This window comes from Amaranthus tricolor, chromosome 1 (genome assembly GCF_026212465.1).
Source record: "Amaranthus tricolor cultivar Red isolate AtriRed21 chromosome 1, ASM2621246v1, whole genome shotgun sequence".
Lineage (NCBI taxonomy): Eukaryota > Viridiplantae > Streptophyta > Magnoliopsida > Caryophyllales > Amaranthaceae > Amaranthus > Amaranthus tricolor.
The window spans coordinates 12,666,623-12,687,956 of NC_080047.1; the positions used below are offsets into that span (position 1 = coordinate 12,666,623).

General features: G+C 30.7%; 2 protein-coding genes across 2 annotated transcripts; both read right to left on the bottom strand.

Moving 5' to 3' along the window:
* Window positions 1-8,117: 8,117 nt before the first annotated feature.
* Window positions 8,118-10,002, bottom strand: LOC130820662 (cyclin-dependent kinases regulatory subunit 1-like). The gene is made up of 4 exons (XM_057686121.1): window positions 9,825-10,002; window positions 9,600-9,669; window positions 9,454-9,514; window positions 8,118-8,526 (listed from the first exon to the last, which is right to left on the bottom strand). The coding sequence occupies exons 2-4, from the start codon at window positions 9,650-9,652 to the stop codon at window positions 8,374-8,376; spliced, it is 267 nt and encodes an 88-aa protein (XP_057542104.1). The 5' UTR covers window positions 9,653-9,669; window positions 9,825-10,002; the 3' UTR covers window positions 8,118-8,373.
* A 4,712-nt stretch (window positions 10,003-14,714) lies between these two features.
* On the bottom strand, window positions 14,715-15,632 carry LOC130820839 (uncharacterized protein At1g08160-like). Its single transcript, XM_057686381.1, has one exon. The coding sequence runs from the start codon at window positions 15,548-15,550 to the stop codon at window positions 14,954-14,956; it is 597 nt and encodes a 198-aa protein (XP_057542364.1). The 5' UTR covers window positions 15,551-15,632; the 3' UTR covers window positions 14,715-14,953.
* Between the last annotated feature and the right edge of the window lie 5,702 nt (window positions 15,633-21,334).

A 21,334-nucleotide genomic window follows, 5' to 3' on the forward strand; every position in this document is an offset into this window, starting at 1 on the left:
TATTAAAAATTGAAATAACTTCAAATCTCTTCTCCTCAAAGTACAACCAATACGAGCCATTTCTGTACATATTTATAGCACATATTAGACATAGTCATAACAACCTGTCAATCAATAGCACTTGGAATGAATAACAACATATTAGAAGTAAATTAAAATAGCACTAAACATGGCCAAACCAATAAAATGAAATTAACAAAGAAGCAGTAGAAAGAAGCTACAAACAAAGTTGTTGATAAACACCAAATACAAGCAGTAGTAACAAATTGAGAAAACATACATTTGAATTTTTTTAACAAAAAAGAATCAAAAACCACGTATACTATAAAATTCCCACAACATAATACGGAGTACAAAAAATAATTGGCAAATTAGAGGATTTTTTTAAAAAAATTGAAATTTTTAAATGAAAATCAATTTCAAACAGTGACACAAACACACTCAAAAAATAAGAGGAAATTGGGAAAAAAGAAGAAGATACAAACAAAATATATAAATGCCCACAAAATCTAGAAATTAAAATCGAAATTATGAACTATAAAGAAAAAGTAGATATACCTAGAGAGTTGCAAATCAAACTAGAAAATGTCGTCCGAGAATATGATATTCGACCATTAAAAAGACAACAAGTATGTCAAAAAAAGGCCATTACATAAAAGAACCACATGAAAATGGAGAAAAATAAGCACAGAAGATGATGAAAGGGAGAAATTCCAGAAGATCTTACCGGAAAATCGCTGGAGATCTGATGAAAGAGATGAACCTATAGGGATGCAAACGGGGCGGGGCGGGGCGGGTATTGGCGTTACCATCCCCATCCCCATCTGGTAAATCAATCCCCATCCCCATCCCCATCCCCGCGGCGGGTATAATTTTTTTCCCCGTCCCCGCCCCGATGGGTTTGTACCTAATACCATCCCCATCCCCGCTTAATACTCATCTGTGTCACATATTTATTTTCAAATCCCCATCTAATCATCACTTAATATCGCCTAACTCTACACAACTCGTAATGAATATAAACAAATTTTATTGAGAAAAAAGGATAAAAAATAGACAAAACATGATTATAAACCTTACTCTAAAAAACATGATCTTAGACCTTAAAAGAAATATAAAAACGGGGTTTTTAAAGTTTTTAAAAAAATTTGAAAATAATTCAAGGTTTTCAGAAATTTGAAAAATAATTTAGGGTATTCCAATTCTCAAAATTTGTACATTTCGTTAGGCGGGGTGGGGCGGGGATGGGGCGGGTATCACCTAAAACCCATCCCCATCCCCATCCCCGCGGTGGGTATGAATTTTATACCCGTACCCGCCCCATGACCCATCAAACCGGGACCCATCCCCGCCCCGCCTGCATCCCTATGAACCTAAGGCTAGGTTTCAGAGTACAACTGAAAATGAAGAGAGAGAAGTGGGTAGCTGAGTGAATATGTGGTAAAGAGGGAAATAGAAGAATTGTAATCCCAAGGGGGGTGGGGGGGAATTGTAAAACAGCTGTTTTGGGGAACTGAAAAAAGAAAAATAGGGAAAGGAAAATGTCAAAATGAAAAAACAAATGACAACTAAGGGAAACATGGGTATTATTACCTTTCCCTTTGTTAATTCCTGAGAACCAAACACGCCCTTAGTTCTTTCATTTTGAGTATAAATTTAGCCAAGGGAAGGGTAAGGGTATTCTTTTCCTCCAAATATCCTTCTTTTTGTTCATCTCTTTTAGTTTATCTCATTATACCTCTTTTCCAATTATTTTCCATTAGTTTGACTTTTTTATCTCCTTAAATATTTACGCTCAATCCAAGCGATCCATTACGTGGGACTAAAAAGGAAAATAGGACTATAAAGAGTAAGTCACTTAACGAGACAAAATACAACTCCTCACGAAATTTTGATATTTTGAGTTTTTTATTTACACTATAAAAAATGTTGAAACTGTAACCAGAAAACTCCAACCACCTAGACTTGGTCGTCATGTGTGATTAGTTGGGTGACCAGACATTAGGTGGTTGCAAGTGGCAACAAGTTTCTGACCTGCGACTACCCTTTATTTTTGATTTTTTGATCAAATAAAGTTTTTTCTTTTAGTGTTAGTTGTTGACTGATAGTCAATTAGTTGCAAATGGCAACTATTTTTGGTTAGATGACTTTTGGCCAGATGACGACCACCCTTTACTTATTATTATTTTTATTGAATTAAGTTTTGACTTTTAATATTAGTTGTTAACTAAAATTCAAAATAAAGGACTTTTTTCCTCCAACAATTTAATATAATTCGATTAATAATATACTAATACGAATAATAAGATACTAGTACAATTCTACCACTATTTAGCTACCGTCAATATCTTATTCATTTTATGAAGTGTAATATTTATTTCAGCGTTATTAACGAATGCAATTTTCGGGATAAGTGGCAACTCTATATTGACTTGGCTGATTTAGCAACTTCTCAATATTTTGCAAATACATCAAATGTACAACCTTTATTTTTTTTTTCGTTGATTAATGACATTAATAAGTGCAATTATTTGAACTTGACATTTACTCCTTTTTGGTATTATATATGGACTTTCTTATATATTTTTAAGTTATGTTTGATTAATTTCATCCTTGTTGATCATTTTCTTGTGTTATGAGGTGAAAAATAGGAATTTTTATGCTAATTATTAGAAAAATTGAGTGATAAGAGGGTGAAAGATAGAAAAAAGAGCTTAAGATCCCTAACTTAAGTTCTTAAATTGAAAGTTCTTAAATTTAAATTTATGTTTCAAACATGTTTCGATTTATAATTGCATGTTTAGGGTTTATTAATATGTCTAATGAGTATATTTCATATCTGTGTAGATGGAGTGATATCAATTTAATTGTGGACTAAAAATAATGAGGTATAATTATGGATCTATGATTAAATTAGTACAAATCAATTTTGCAATTAAAGTTCTCCTAATCAACAAAAATGGAGTGTAAGATGAGGAGTAATTTAGATTTAGGGAGTGATTTGCTTAATTGGGGTTGAAAAATAAAAAAATTTCAACTTTGGTATTCCTTAAAACTTAATTTTCAAAATGGTGTTTATATAGTTAAATAGTTTTACTAAGCTATATTTTTATTCCAAACCTACAAGAAGATAATATTGTTTTGTCAAGCAAATATATGCGTTAAATAAATTCAAAAAAATCCCACAAGTCTTACAAAAGAGCCAAATGTCCAAAAGATACTCTACATACAACCAAAAATCTCAATCAAGTCGAAAATTCAAAATCAATAAAGATATTTGTAGAAACTACTATCCTTGGCTTGCAAATTGGTTGAGGTTGTCATAGAACTTGTGTGACTTTATCATGACTAAAGCCAAAAAGACATATCAAACCAAGCAAAAACTCACATTTACCATTACCAAATTCAACGGATATTCTCTAAAGAAAAATATAACAATTTAACAACTATGGAATGTGCAAAACTATCTCTAAATGAAGATAGCATTATCCTTGTGATCTTTTGTTAAAAAAATGTTAACTTTGGTAAAAAAAAAATTTTAAATAAAAAGTAGCAATTTGATGTGAATAATAAGCTTTGATGAAGTGCAGTAACAAATTGATGTGATTGCTACCATTTTTTCGTTTACTATCAATCACAATAAACTATGAGTGCATCAAAAATGGATAATAAACTGTAGTCCGTTTAGTAACTATATATTGATGAATTGCTTAACAAAGTCAATTGATAAATTGACTAACAAAGTAAATATCAACATAGAACAATAATATTCTTGTTGCCAAATTGACTAACAAATTAAACATCAACATAACATATTTTAATCTTCTTATTGAAATAACATAGTAACATCAACTGTTTATTGTAGAGCCGAAAGACAAATTTGTGATTATACAAGTCACTCAATAACATTCTTATTCATAGAGATCAACAATATAAGATAATAAATACAAGATAAATAACAATATGACTACAATTTATTAAGTTAATTGTTAGGATAGGATTTCCAAACCAAATATTTTAACTTAGTAAAACTCCTTACCTAAAAACACACTATTTTGGAACTTAAATTTTAGAGAACACCAAAGTTGAAAATTTTTTTATTTTCCAACACTCCTTAAGCAAATCATTCAGATTTAGGATGAAATTAAATTATTTGCTTATTAGCTTAATAAAAAAAAAACCATGTAATATAGTTAACTTACTCCTTAAATCCTACATAATTTATTATTATTATTGGAATAGACCATTTGCCACAAATATAATTTTTATGCAAATCAAGAAAATAGAGAAAATAAATTAAAAAGTATATTTATGGAAAAGCGGGGAAATATGTGAATATATAAGATCAAAAATTAAGTTAAATGTGTAGATGTAATTAAAGAAAAATAATAAATTATGGCCCAAAAAAGAAAATAAAGCAAAATTCATGCGACAAACTTAATGTAGAAAAATTGTGCAAACCATAAGGTACAAAATAGTATTTGGTATAAAAATTACTTTTCTTACGCAATTATAAATAAGCACAAATTATCATCATGATTTCCCTATAAAATACGCTCTTTATTAATTAATTAAATATATCATTTAACATATTATAAAGATATGAGCTCATCTCATTAATGAATTAATCATCATTACATTAATCACTTGTCTCGCTAGTCGGTCATTTTTTGATATTTTTAATTTCTCACTCTTTTTATTTTCGTCTAATTTAAAAATTCCTATATCTAACTTAAGCGTCCAAAGTGCGTTCATTTACATCTCCCTTTAGAAAGTATTTCACTATCTTGTGTGTTACAACTCTAGTACACATGTAGACATCCACCATTCAAACTATCTCTCTGGCTTAGGACATTAGTCTAATTATTTATAATTTTTTAATATATATTTCTTTCGTTCTTTAATGTTTTTTTCATTTAAAATATTTTACTGTAAAGAGAGAAAATTTTAATTAATATTTTTGAAACATATTTAAAAAATAAAAATATATTTATTTGAGATCTCGTTAGATTCGTTTTAATATATTTTTTATTATTATGTTTTATAATTTTTTTATTATATGTATTTAGAGATATTAAGGTTTAAAATTTGTATTAAAAACTGTGTAAAAAGTAAATGAAAAGAAAAAAACAAACAGAGGCTTTATAATCCTTCTAATAAATATTTCTAACAGTTCCTTTATTATAAAGTCTAATTAAGTTTCATTCAAAACAAAAAAAATTATATGGAGTAATTGAATCATCATTAATAGTTTATTTTAATTGATATCTTCATCAAAAAAACAATAATATCAAAATTTTAATTTAATTTGTAATCATATGAGTGGCAATTCTAGCCGCATGTAAGTGAAACAAAATGCCACGCATTTTAACAAAACACACGTGTTAAGGTGGAGTACAATTATCTCCTTTTACAATGTGATCTATCAGCTATACTATTTTTATATATTTATTTATATATAGACTTGATTTATAGTATTTTAATATGCATTTTTCTAAAAATATTAATTATTTTAATAATTATACGTCTCAAGTAAAAATATTGTATTACTATATTATTTATTATTACTTTTCATTTTCTCTTCTAAACTATTTTATATGGTACGGCAGGTAATGGACTGATGGTGGTGCCATAAGAGAAGTTGAATAATATTGGAGGGTTTAAGGAGGATCCTGGACATGTTACTACTAAGGGTGAACCTATGGAGGGGTACAAAGGGTCACACTTGTAGACACATTGTTGTCGAAAAACTGCTTAAAAATTTACGATATGTTTGGTGATCGGTGTTAAACAGTGGTCGAAAATTATAATAAAAAAATTAGTATAATTTTAGTTAGAATATATCTTGATAAATTTAATACTCTTACGTATACTCCATTTCTCTTTTACATATTAAAGTTAAAATAATACTAGAATGTCGGAAAACTTAATTGTATTAATTGGATACATTATATTTTATTTGTAGTACTCCTATATAAGTTTAAATATAAAAAATACATCAAAATAATAATAGAATTAATATCATCCTCCCTACTAATAATAAGATGTACTAAATATTTAGATTATCAACGATTAGGAAAATATCAATGTTAATAGTAGAAAATTATCTTTAATGATATTTTAATAGAAATTATAATCTCTAATATGTCCCGCAAGTCGGACGTTCATAAGGTGAATAAAGACTTGAATACTATTTTCAATAAACAATGAGTATAAATGGATGAAAATTTTTTTGTTTGTTTTTCTTATATTGTATGAAAAGAAAGAGGAGTGTGGGTTGAGATTTTTTTAATAAAACATAATAACAATCTTTGCAATTTGATTAAGAATATATTTTTATAGTATTTACGATATCTGTTTATGATAAGTGCAATTATTTATTATTATTATTATTTTTATGCTCCTTTTTTAGGTGTTTAGTGATGTTTTAGGGTCGTTTTTAGCTTATTCGTCCCAAATTGGTGGTCCATGATTTGTGGGAAGATGAGTTAATCATGACAAATTCGAGTCGTTTTGTGGTTTTTGTGGCTAATTATGTGTACAGGACTCAAAGAAAGAATCGAGCCTTTGAATTTATCGAACTTCGCGAAGCAAAGATCAAATAGTTAAGTTTTGCAACTGATTCCCCTCCAGAACACAAAACCGAGTCGTCTGAGGAGTGCCTCTAAGCCTCAACGACTCGGCGGCAATGAAAAAAAAAGGGGGATTAAACTTTCCAGTGATAAAAGTCGACTCGGCTTTGGGGAAGATAAGAGAACCGCCGACTCGACAGTGAGTAAAGCAAAAGAGCTGATTTTCCAGAAGCTAAAGCCGACTTGGCATATGGGTACAGAAGTGGACCGCCAATCAATTTTTCCATAAGCAAAAGCCGAGTCGGCGTCTGGTGCCTTTTTGGGACAGCCGACTCGACGGCAAGTCCTTTCCATCCCGGTTCATTTGCAGCGTGTTTTTCCTCCGGTTTTCTCATAAGGATTTAGGTTAAACTTCTTAATTAGCATAAATAGTCCCTTAATTGCTGATTAGGGTTTTCCTCCTCTTCCATCTTGCTTTTACTCTATTTTATTAGTTTTGCTCTTTAATTCTTTCTTTAGTTTTAGCTTTTTCATGAAGTTTGCCATTAATCTTCCTTGAAGGATTATAAGTTTTTTTTAGTCTTTTAATTTCCTTTGCATTTTAATTCCTTCTATTAGTTTTAATCCTTTATTAGTGACCCTTAATTATTATCATCAATCTTCCTTTAATAAAAACTAGTTTTGTTCTTCATTTATTGTTCTTTGAATTAATTGTTGTATTCTTTGGTATTTATTTATTGCTTCTTTTGAATTTGTGATTATTAACATATTCATCCATGTCTAGTATCATCCTAGGGTTTGTGTTTATTGCTTTTACCATGATTAGCTTGTAGATCCATTTTTTAGGGTTAGGGTTTGAACCTACAAGTCAAGTATGATTTGATTATTGAAAGTGTCTATGAAATTAGGATTTAAGTGATTAAATTGTGCTAATAACCCTAAATTAAACATGCTTTGTCAGACTAGTTAATAGAACTAACTTGTGAGATTAGGATCGACTTTGCTTTAAGGTAAATTTTTTAGTTAAATTCTTATTAATTCGTTCAACAAAACTAACATGTGAGAATTAAATTAATAGGGTCTAAATCTAATAGTTAATCGACAGAGCAAGAGTTTCAGATTAACAAAATCGTGTTTAACCACGTGATTAATCCGACATTTCATAGAAGCTAATGAGAATTTGATCATACAAGACTTTAGGAGATTCCTGACACCCTAGATCTCTTCGTCATGTAACTTTAATCCACATTTCTTATCGCATTTGTAGTTTGATAGATAAACAACCAACCAAACATTTTTCTCTTCGAGCAATGTAATTATTATGTTAATGATATTATAATGTAAATTATTATCTTTAATATAAAAATCTTAATTTTCTTTTTACGAAATTAATATAATGTCCATGTATATTTCTATTTACCTATTTTAATCAACTCAACTTATATTTTCTCTAAAAAAATTTGACTCCCATACAATAATGCCCAAAAACCAAGTACAATTATTTTTTGGAACTACTTCCAACATGAGGGGCAACAACAAAAGCCATCAAAAGAGGTAAACACCAACTAGTAACACATCATTCACAAACGAGAACTACAAGTAGAAAAACATACATATCATCAGTTTACTACCAATTTCATAGAACATAGTCCATAGTACAAAATACCAGATGCTACCAATAATCTCACAAGTCACAATACCTAAATTACTTAAAATTAGGAGATGTTATACCAACAGAAGTGCACTAGGCTTCATTTCTAGAGTTTTAGAAACGACCTGTAGCACTAGTAGAAACTTCTTTTCACTTGGCCATGATGCCTTGAGCTTGATTCTCTTGCTGTTGCTGCTGGAAGTTAAGTGGCCTCCTGAACAGCATAATGTGTGGCTCTGGGCGGTGGATGGCGTAATGCACCCAACCACGGCTCTGTTGAACTCCAATTGCCCGCCATTCATTCTGGAAGACACCCATTTCATTCACAATTATACATCCATTTGAAACAACGTAGAAAAACACAAGCAACTTAAAAGAACACATTTTTCAATCCATTTAATAGGAAAATAATTAAGATTGAACACATTCCTATTACCATTCACATAGCACCGATTCATTCAAATGCCATCCTTTTCCTAATGAAGGGTTTTGATTAAGAACCAATTCAACCAAAAGCTTAATCTAATGGTTAAAAACTCATGACATGTTTTATACTCGCTCCCTCACCAAGAGTCATTTGCACTAAAAATGTAGATGCAACACATGCCGTCCTCATATATAATGCTAAATATTCCACTTGAAAAGCTTATTGAGGCTTTCAAAATATGTCATTACTCTAACCGTTCACCTAATTGAACAAATGTGAATATGGTATCAATTTCATTCCATTCTTTCTCTAATTAACTGTAGTGGATATTAATTTCATTTTATCAAGCATGGCCTTAGTACGTTAACCTATCCAACAAGGAACGAACAAAACAGCAACATGGTAACAATTCAGAATCATTTAAACCTATCAAATTTATCAGAAAATGTACATCATTGCATCTAGTAATTGGCAGTTTTAATAATCCAATAGTTCAACAGTAATGGACTTCCTAACATTTGAACCAGTAAAAATCAATGTTAAATAACTGATTGTTTGCAATTAGATAAGAGACTTGAATACAAAAATACTAAAACTATATGCCAAACATCGTCAATAATTCGAAAAAAATTACATGAATAATCATCCGGGTTTGAAAGTGCCACTAATAATTTCAAATCCAAAATTCGAATCAAAAAATACATGTCGATCAGTTAATCAAACTTGCGATGAAAGAACAGGACAAAAAATAATCGAAAAAATTTAAAGAAAATAACTCAAAATAAAAATTGAAATCCACAAACCTCAGAAAGAAGGCGATTTTTGGGAAGAAGTTTAGCAACTTCAGCTGGAAGAACGACATGCCTGATAATACAAAACATAACAAATAAATTGATTCACAATTTCAGAAACCCTAATCCGAACCCTCAAAAGATAAAAAAGAACAAACCTGTACTCGTAGATATCGTCGAAATACTTTTCAGAGTACTGAATCTGACCCATTTTGTTCTAAAATCAAACTGTTTTTGTACGATCAAACAACAGACATAAACCAAATCAGATATCGATAATCAAGAAAACGTAAAATCAATCATGAAGTAAGTAAAGCAGAAATCCGATTCAAATCAAATATCAAAATTAGAGAAACGTTTGAATAGGGAGAAGGAAGCAATACCAAGAGAAATGTAGAGAGAGAAAATGAATGAGGGAGTGGAGTGGATCGGATGGGAAACAGAGAAAGGAGGAAATGGAAAGGAATAAATGGGATGATTTTTCTAGAACTTGAGGGCGGTTTTGTGTTTTTGTTTCAGGATTTGAAATTTGAATACGATACACACCCGCTTATTCTCACTTGAACCCCGTCTTCTATGTGACCGTTTCACCGTAAGATGGGTTCTTATAAACGGCTTGATATTAATAAACATTAAAAAAAATTAACAATTAAACTCACATAGTCCCATGTATACTATTCTTTAATTATTTAAATTTTTTTAATTAAAATGCCTTATTCTGACTCTTAAATATGCATACTTTAAACAATCGGGCCCTAAAAGTACCTTTATTTACGTAAGTGAAACATACTTAAAATAGGTTCTATACAGACCTTAAATGAGTCTTTATTTTTATTTTTTTCCTTCAACTATGACACATACTATAGATTTATAAAAGTCATTAATATGATTATAGTTGACAAAAATAAGTAATGAAATTATTAGATATTTCGCTAAATTTAACCAGATTATTATACAGACTTAGCCCATTTAAGCTTGTTTGTTTATTGTTTGAGCTCGGATTAACTCATTTTTATTAGAGTAACACTAAACCTAGAAAATAATTGAAACATTCTTATTATTCCAAAGATCCATAAACACATCAATTACGACATGAAAAGTGTAAAATAAATGCATACATCAAGTACCACTTTTTTAGGAGGTACTTCGGTTCGATTTTTGGGGCCTTCCTCTCAGCCTAAAGTGTGCCCAAGAGAAATGTTGTCCTACTCCTCTTCAGAAAATTTGTTGTGAGACTGTAATTTCTATGCGACCAAAAAAAAAAGATCCAATCTACTTATTTAAAAATTTAAATATATGTTTTAAGCGAATTCTTAAATATCCATTTTAATACTTAAAATATCAATTTTAATATTTAAATTGTCAATTCTAATTTCTAAGCATTAACCTTAATAAAGGTCAACCAATAATTTTAAATTTTTTTTTTATATAGCAGTATAATTTTTTTCAATCAAAATTTAAGATTTAAATGGTTAAATTCAAGATAACGTCGAAATTAGTCTTTTAAGCCTTTAATTTGTTTTTTTTAACTCTTGATGTTGGAAATTATTTTTAAAAAAATATAATACCACATTTTAGAATTAAAACCAAATCGACTTACGTTTTTAAATTGATCTTTTAAGTCTAAGATTTGGTCATGTAAGTCTTGAATTTAATGTTTTAAGTCTTCAATTTAGTATAAAAGTACCACAAAAACTTGGACGAGTCCGGCCCAATTCGCACGTGTAACAACATTTTAATTTTCTGGACATTTATTAATTTTGAAAATTGATACTTTTAAGGTCAAAATTGATACCTTCAATATCAAAATTGAAAAATGCCCAGAAAATAAAAAAAATACCTAGGTTGTTACATGCGTGAATTAGGCCGACCCAAATTGACGGTCTCATTATGAAATCGTCTTGTCCAAGACCAGCTGTTAAAGTATTTAAAAAATTTGAAAACAATTGAGCCGCAGACCATTTGGCCAATATATAAGTGGTAGCACCCATGCAACCGTCGCTAGAGCCTATAGCGATGTTTGGGTCAAGTTTAGTAGGCCGCCCCAACAAATAATACATACAATGGCGTTGTAAGTTCTTCTCATTGTATTAATATAATACTCTCTCCAATTTACATTAATTGTTCCATTTAGTATTGAAACAAATAAACAATTTTAAATATCTCTAATTGTGCATAATTAAAAATTATAAAAATTTAATATTAAAAAAGTGTGATACCCCAAATTTGGCTTTAAAAAAGATTGATAGACTACTCATATCAACAAAGTGTATCTTCTTTTTATGGGAGTTCATTTGCTAAGAACTCCATAGTTAAGCGTGCTTGGTGGGGAGCAATCTTAGGATGGATGACCTATTGGGAAGTTTTTTCCTAGGTGCGCACGAGTGAGGCCAAAGTGTTCTGAAAAAACTTGTGTTGGTTTGTGGGGCCAGTCTACAGTCTCCATGAGCAATCACCAACCGTCCGTTGGGCCAGAGTGTTACAAATGGTATCAGAGCGACCCTACGACCATGGCTGATTGTGTGTTCGGTGCACCTAGCGGGGACAAAAGATCTTGAAACTACGATCCAACGAGGACGTTGCATTCTTAAATGGGGGTGAGTGTGATTCCCCAGATTTGGCTTTAAAAAAGATTGATAGACTACTCATATGCATCTTCTTTTCATGGGAGCTCATTTGCTATGAATTCCACAATTAAGCGTAGGGATGGTCATGGGCGGGTCTGCAGCGGGTCTGGCCAGACCCGGACCTGAACCGTTTTATTTTTTATGGATCCAGACCCGGATCCGGACCCTTAGGGTCCAAAATTTCCAGACCCAGACTTAGACCCTACGGATCTGACGGGTCTAGAGTCCTTAATGGGTCTTATACAAAGCCTCTTTAATTTGTCAAAATTGTACCTTTTGCGAGTCTTTTTGTATTTTTGTAAGCAATTTATTATCGTATTACAAACACTTGTTCGAGTCCATAAAATTCAAATACAAAATAATTACTAAAACGTAAAAACACTTGTCTAAATACATAATTAAAAATCAAATATTAAAGACTAAATGAGAAACATAATGAATCAAGTGAATGAGAAAAAAATTAGGGACTTAGGGTTACTGGATTGAGAATGAGAACTTGAGAAGGCAATCAAGTGAATTAAGTAATCAACTGATCAAGGGCCCATGACATTATATTATTATATATTAATAATAAAAAAATTAATATTAGAATTTAAAATCAGAAATTCATAATATAAAATTTAAAAGTTTTGGGTCCGGGTCTTCACCTTAGGACCCGGACCCAGACCCGTCAAATATTTTTTGGATCCAGATCCGACCCGGATCCGGTCTAAAAAATTTAGACCCAGACCCTTAAAAAAGGGGCGGGTCCGGAGCGGGTCCAACAGGGTCCTGGACCCATGTCCATCCCTAGTTAAGGGTGCTTGCTGGGGAGCAATCTTAGGATGGGTGACCTCCTGCGAAGTTTTCCTAGGTGCGCATGAGTGAGGCCAAAGTGTGCTGGAAAGACTTGTGTCGGTCTGTGGGGCCGGTCTACAGTCTCCATATGTAGTTACCAGCCGTCCGTTGGACCGGGATGTTACAAAAATTCACATTGAGACGAATCAAACAAGATTCCACTTGACTATATTTTGACGTCTAAATTAAGAATAAAATACAAATTAAGAGTGGTCGATGAATAGTGTCAAAAAAATAGATGCCACAATTGATGTGAATTGGAGGAGTATATATTCACAAATTCTTGTATGAGACAGTCTCACCGTGAGACATGCCTCATACTTGGATTAAATAACCCAATAATAGAAACCTTTAGCTTATAGACTTTTTGTTTTGAGGCCGTCTCACCATGAGACAGTCTCATACAAGACGGGTCGTATACAGTTTACCCATCCATGTACTACAATTTGTTGCTTATAAATTTCATCTTCTCATTATTCCCTTTTGTCTCTGACTCAACATCATTCTTCATTTTAAGCTATCCCTTTTATTTTACATTATTTATTTTTAAAATTGAATTCACTTTTTTTAATTTCATTCATAAAATTCAATCTTTCTTCATTTATTACAAAATCAAAGTAACGAAGAATTATGTGTATCTGGTTTTTAGTGTTGACTAGTTAGGATATTTAGCTGGTGGAACTATCTATTATTAAAATGGGATCCTTAATATATAATAAAATAACTCTTATGTCATTTTACGCACTTCTTTTATTTGTTGTACTACACACAATACTACATAATACCCATTCTTTTTTCTTATTTTTAGACCCCCATACTATACTTGTGCTTAGGGATGGTAATGGGTACTAGACCCGACCCGGATCCGTGGATCCGTATCCGTTTTCACGGATCTGGGTCCTAAAAATATAGACCCGTCGGATCCGGGTCGGATACGGATCCTGTTTAATTTCACGGGTCCGGGTCCGGGTATGGGAAAAATACCCAGATTCGGACCCGCGGATCTAAAGGACCCGTTTTTTTAATTTTTTTTTTTTTTATATCAATATCATTATTCAATACTCATTAACCCTACTCCCTATCTCTGATTTCAGTTTCAAAAATTTCAACTTTTTTGAACCGCAGCAGTAAGAACCCTACGTTCTCTTCTTCTCCAGTGCCGCAGCAGCCATCCTCTCCAGACTCCAAGTCTCCCTCGCTCCCTCTGCTCTGCATCGACCCTCGAATCCAGACACTCAGCTCAGCCTCCATACAGACAGCGGCCCAGCAGCAGCAGCCTGCTGCTCTACGCCCAGCAGGTTTCGAAATTCCAAACCTAGTTTTTTTTTTTCTACATTACTTTTGATTTATGTTGAGTAGTAGATATATGTCTAATGTTGAGTTTAGTGGTTGATTTATTTAAGTTTGGTGCTTGATTTATGTTGATTTATGTGGAGTTCAATGGTAAATTTTGATTTATGTTGATGTATTTGAGTTGTATAATGTTTTTTATGGTGATTCATTGTAAAATTATATATATTATTAACATTAGTCTATTAAATATCGCTTTAATTGCAATCTAAACATATTTAAAAAAAAAAAAATAAAACTGGACCCGTTTTGGACCCGGATCCGGTACTGGATCCGGATCTGGGTCTTGTAAAATTGGACCCGCGGATCCGGGTCCGGATCTGGATCCTGCTCTTGAAAACGGATCCGAATCCGGGTCCACCTGGACCCGACCCGGATCCGACCCGTTGCCATCCCTACTTGTGCTATAACTCACTCACGACTCAAAGATATAAAGAAACATGAACTTAAAACAAGTATTGAAGAACAAATCACCACAAAAGTACAAATTCATCAAATGTGCTTACATTTCCTTACATCAAACAAAAGTTTTTACACATGACATAAAAAGATGTTCATCTTACAAACCTCCACTCAATTCTTTCAGAAAAAGAAACAAAAAAACATGAAAACAAACAAAACACACAAACTAAACAATAGGAGAATCAAAGAATATTAATCGATCAACAAACAACAAAAAACAAAATGATCAAAGACCCTTAGATATCCACATCACAATTTGTCTTCTGAAACCTCTTATCATTAGAGAAATTTATAACAACCGGAGAACACAAAATCTTAACCTTATAATGTCTTGATTTCCAAATCCCAACCTTAACTCTCATTCTAGCATTAATCTTGATATCCAAATCAACCTGTCCACCATTTCTTTCGTTCTTCAAATGCTTAACTTGATCGCTTGACAATGTCACATCCTTAGCAGAATTTTGAAACTCGAGTGTTGTGACATTCCTCTTAGGCTGAAAAAACGGGGCTATACTCCCTGATGCAACATCTTGGCCTCGATAAGTTACTATGACATCCATTTTGTCATAGTAAATCGAGGCCTTATGGTTAGGATTAAAAGTCCATATACCGAAATAAAATGTTGATTTAAATTGCCCGTCATTGGTTAAATTGTAGTCACGTATGTACCCTTCAACAATCGAGTATTGAAGATTCTTAGGCTTGATCGCGAGCCATGTTATGAGGATGGCTAGACCAACGATCACAATCAATGCGAGACAAATGATCGCAATTAGTTTACATGGATTATTTTTTTGAGGAGTTGTAGAAGGGTTTCTAGGACCAGCCATTTTATTTGGTATATGCGCAGAGGATTAGGAATTTAGGATAGAATGTAAATTATGTAATGAAATCAATTGGTAAAATGCATGATATTTGGTGTGTTTTTATACATAGAGCTTGCTTCTTACTTGGTGTTTACTATAAATTTATGAAATTGGGTAATGTTTGTATCACTTTTTGCTTTCTTAACTTTTGCTTTATGATTTCTTGAATGTAACTCAAGTTATCTTCACTTAGATTCTATCCCAATATATCTCATTATGTAGAAATTAATTAGTTAATTAAAGATGATTTTGAGAAATAAGCTTAGAGTAATTAATTTAAATTATGTTTCTTTTTGTATTAAAAATGAGTATATAAATTGTGCTTTGCTTCTAACAATGTGCTTAGTTCAGCTGGCATACCATTTTTGGATTATAGAAAGAAAAAAAGGGATGTAGTCACAGATTGAGAAAAAGAAATGGATTTCCTTCCCTTCCTGTCACTGCCTTTGCCTCCACGATATTCCCTTCCTGTCACTGCCTCCCTTCGAGTTAGTATAACAAGGGCAAAGCTACATTGGGGCCGGGGGTGGCCCAACCCCTTGTCGAAAACGCGATCCTTTGTATTTTTTACTTTGGTACCCTTACTAATATATATAATGTATAGTTTAAAGAGTGTAAAAATATAATACAAATTACTTATATTTCAATGGTTGGCGTAACACATTTGTAACATAAGGTTAAAGGATCAAATTCTAATTTAAACTATTACTTTTTTAATGAATTAATAAATTTATAAATATTATAATGCATTAATTTTTATCTTTTAAAATTTTACATTTATTCTTTTTAATGCGTATTTGTATTTTTGCTATTTTAATTTTAATAGTGTTTTTTTAAAGACTTACTAAGCGAATACATTGAATCATTATCATCTGGTTTCTTTTTCAAAAGGAATAATTATATGGAAGCTTCAACTCCATTTGTTGAATATAATTTTTGCTATTATTTGAGTTCATTTCAATCTACATAGTTTTAGAATTTTCATAGTTTGACCAGTTTTTATATAGTAAACAATTTTCTGGGAATTTATCAATTTTGACCTTAAAAGTATCAATTCTGAAAATTAATACCTTTAAGATCAAAATTGAAAAATGCCCATAAAATGAAAAAAATGCCCAGGTTGTTACACGCGTGAATTGGGCCGGCCTAAATTGATAGTATCATTATGAGGCCGTCTCGTCCAAGACCAGTTGTTGTATTAAAGTGATCACTTATAATTTTAAAGTGATCAATCTCAAATATATGCTAATTATATGGATCCATTTTATGGTGAGACGGTCTCATACAAGATAAGATGAAATTTCTATTAGTCTAATCTAAGGCCTAAATATATACCAAAAACTCTATTGTGAGACGGCCTAAGCCGTGCAACTGGTCCAAGCCTAATAATTTTTTTAAAATTTTGACATACTAATTTCAAGACTTAAAAGGACTATTTCAAGACTTAAAAAGCCAATTTCAATACTTAAACGGTCAATTTTAAAGTATTTAATATCAATTTTAATGTTTGAGTCATCTACTTTAAAGTTAAAATAAGAATTTTTAGAATTGTAATTGGTCTTTTAAATCTTTAAATTAGTTTTTTAAGTATTGGAATTAACCTTTTAAGTCTTGAAATTGTCAAATTTAATAACTTAAAATGTCAATTTTAAATCCTAGAAAAATTGGTCTCTTAAGTCTTCAAATTGGTGTTTTAACTCTGAAAATTGACATTTTTATTTGTGGAATGTATATATATATATATATATATATATATATATATATATATATATATATATATATATATATATATATATATATATATATATGTATATATATATGTATATATATATATATATATATGTATATATGTATATATATATATATATGTATATATATATATATATATATATATATATATATATATATATATATATATGTATATATATATATATGTATATATATATATATGTATATATATATATATATGTATATATATATATATATATGTATATATATATATATATATATATATATATATATATATATATATATGTATATATATATATATATATATATATATATGTATATATATATATATATGTATATATATATATATATATGTATATATATATATATATGTATATATATGTATATATATGTATATATATGTATATATATATATATATGTATATATATATATATATATATATATATATATATATATATATATATATGTATATATATATATATATATGTATATATATATATATATATGTATATATATATATATATATGTATATATATATATATATGTATATATATATATATATATATATATATATGTATATATATATATATATATATGTATATATATATATATATGTATATATATATATATATATATATATATATATATATATATATATATATATATATATATATATATATATATATATATATATATATATATATATATATATATATATATATATATATATATATATATATATATATATATATATATAGGGGAGGGATACAATGAGAGGGGGTTGAAAATGAGAAGGGTAATAAGGACTCTACACCCTTGATTTCACAAAAATAAAAAAAATCTATGGTCATGCTTAAGCCAAAAACACATAATTGTAAAAGTAACTATGTTACACAGAAAAGTAACTATGAAATAATTTTTAAAATATTCTTAATTTATAACATAGTATCATTTTTGGTATATATAGTAACAAAACAAAATCAAACAAAAATCCTTCTCCTTCTTCTCATTTTAAAATCCTTCTTATTTGATTATATATATATATATATATATATATATATATATATATATATATATATATATATATATATATATATATATATATATATATATATATAAAATTGGGTCGGCCTAATAAAACACGTCTTACAAGTGATACAGTCTCACCTAAGATTTTGTGTAATTCTAAAGGGTTTTTTAAAAAATGGGTTTTGAGTATCCATGTGTCCGAATTCGGGTATTTTTTTGAGACCTGGATTCAGATCTGTCATTTTAAATTGGATCCAATCCGACTCAGATCCGTCGGGTCCAAAATTTTAAGACCCAGACTCTTAAAAATGAATCCGGATCTACGGATTCGGGCCGAGTTCAGGATCCATTGCCATCCCTAGAAACAACACAAGAAGCATAAAAAGATGAGAGGAGATAAAAGGCTTGCAACTTGCAAGCACATATTAGACTCAGTGTTTATTCGGGTTTTCATGTTACCTTAAAATTGGTTTTTGTGTCGATATTGGCTTTTACGTAGTTTTAAATTAATTTTGAAGTCGACTAAAAGTTTGAGTTCTGTTACAAGGCGAAGTAAATGTTAGTCGTTGGATTTGTTTTGAACATCTCTAGTCTCAGTCATTTAGCTGCATTCTTTTTGGCATGGAGATAAAAAAATTAGGTATAATGAGTTAAAATTGTGGGTTTTATATAAATAAAAGATAAAATATATAGAGTAAAAATGCTAGAATCATATTTAAAAACAAATAGAGAAAATTCATTAGGACGAATTAAAATGAAAAAAAAGGTATCTTTTGTTTAGGGAGCAAGTATTTTAAAGGATTGAGCTAGTCTTTTCCTAGGAGAACATGAATCCTACCAAATTACTACGAATTAAAAAGTGAGTAAACTAAATGATTCTGAAAATGATTGTTGTCCATCATGCATTCTCATATTCTTAACCAACTTCTTTTTCTTCATTAGTCTAACCATATTACTCTTCTCTTGGATGTTCCTCCTTCCAAAATGGCTGGTCATTACCGTCAAAGAAGCTTTAATTTGATTGACGACTACACCATGATTGCCACCTGCTCCTGTCTGATTTTAAAGAACAATTAATTAAGATTTTAATCTCCTGATTAGTTGTTAATTAGATGATTTTTGCTAGTGGAGGTCTTAATTTAATTCCTTGCCAGTTATGCAGTAAGATCTTTGGATGGAGATGCTGATGATTCCTACAAAACACACCAAAGGGGTTTGAAAGGCCTGGAATTCTTTTCCGGGGCCTACTCCGACGCCCAAGTAAGTACAGATCAATATATGGATTGCCTAATAGGTCCTTCGAGGTGCACAGTGGCAACCATGTGGATAACTGCTTAGGGCTTGTTTAGACGTGAGGTCTTTTTGTAATAAATTATCACGACAAATGTCGATTAAATCTTTTGTAAATATTTGTTCCGTTGCTCTGAAAATCAATGTGAAATTCTGATATTCAGTTAAGATCGTTTGTATTTAATCACTTTGGATTCTTTTTTTCTTTTCTTTCTCTCTAAGAAATTAGTTACTTCATTTATGGCACTTTGGTGAGTATTTATAGCTGATGATTGTGAAACAAACATTCCTTTTCCGACCCCTAAAGGCATTCTCTGCATGCGCCACTCTTCCTTTTTAGACATGTCAATCCCTTAATCACAATCGAATACTTTATTTGTCCTTTATGGCGTTTCTAATTTCTCCTTTTAACACGTGTCTCATTTCATAAAAGTGATGGTTTAATGAAGGACATGTGTCCTTACATGCACGTGAGCTTCTCATGCTCTAACCTTTTAAGCCTGTATACAAAATCCTTTAATAACCTTTCCAGATAATTATTCCCAGATAACTAATTATTAACACGAAATCTTCCCAGATTCAGGCAGATTTGATTTCCTTTGACTATCTTTTTATCATAATAACCTTCAAATTAATATTTTACACACACAATTTGCCCCCCAGACCTATAAATTCTTCCTCAAGAATTTGTGGGTCTGTCTTCAAAATTGGTTTTTAGCAACATAACTTTACTTGTTCAAAATTCTTATAATCTCCAAGCAAATTTTTCCTCATTATTCTTTCGCCTTCAACATTATATATAGGTATTTACCGGAATTGACCTTCTGGGACATTTGGATAAAACTCATAAAATTCTGGCTACATATACTTTTTGGGAACATATGTAATATCCCTTTTTCTGGAAAGTGCTTAAAATTCTCTTTATCGGTTTTTCTGGGTATTTCCTTTTTGGTGAAACTTGTTGAACACACCTTACTTGCCACAGTACCCTTTCATCATCTCAACTTGGCTGTACTAACATAATGCCCATCCAATCACTGTTCCCTACTCCTACTAATTTCAACATTTGGCGGTTTTATCTCAACGATTGATCTTTCCACTTCCAATTTTAACGTCTCTTGATTTATTGATCTTTTTTACCATTTAATTTTTTTCAATGATTATCTAGCTATATATATTCTAAGATATGCATTTTCACATCCCTTACGTTTTCTGAATCTTCATTAACTCTCAAACATTCTTTGAATATTTTTCTTCTGCGATTAATTCCTCTCAAACCCTAATTCTCTTTAAACTTTCTTTCTTCTCATTTTCACAATGGTTGCTGCTAAAACTACCCTGAACGAAATCAAACATGATTTTGGAAAAGAACTTACCGAGGAACCAGTTGCTGAGTTCCCATTATATGCACATCCAGAGGCCTTACCCTATCAACCTCCCAAGGATTGGGTCATGAAGCCCAAGGGTTGGATACATTTACGTTGGACATATCCTATTATTTCCCCGTCTGTAGAGGGTCTTAAAGGCACTGCTTTTACACCATATGATTTTGATGCCCAAGCTGATATGATGAAAAGATTGATGACTACTTCTCTGGATTCTAATACCTTTAAATTGCTAGTAGAGGGTAGGGCACAATTTGTCTTGGAAGACTACCGCCATATCAAGGACAAGGGATA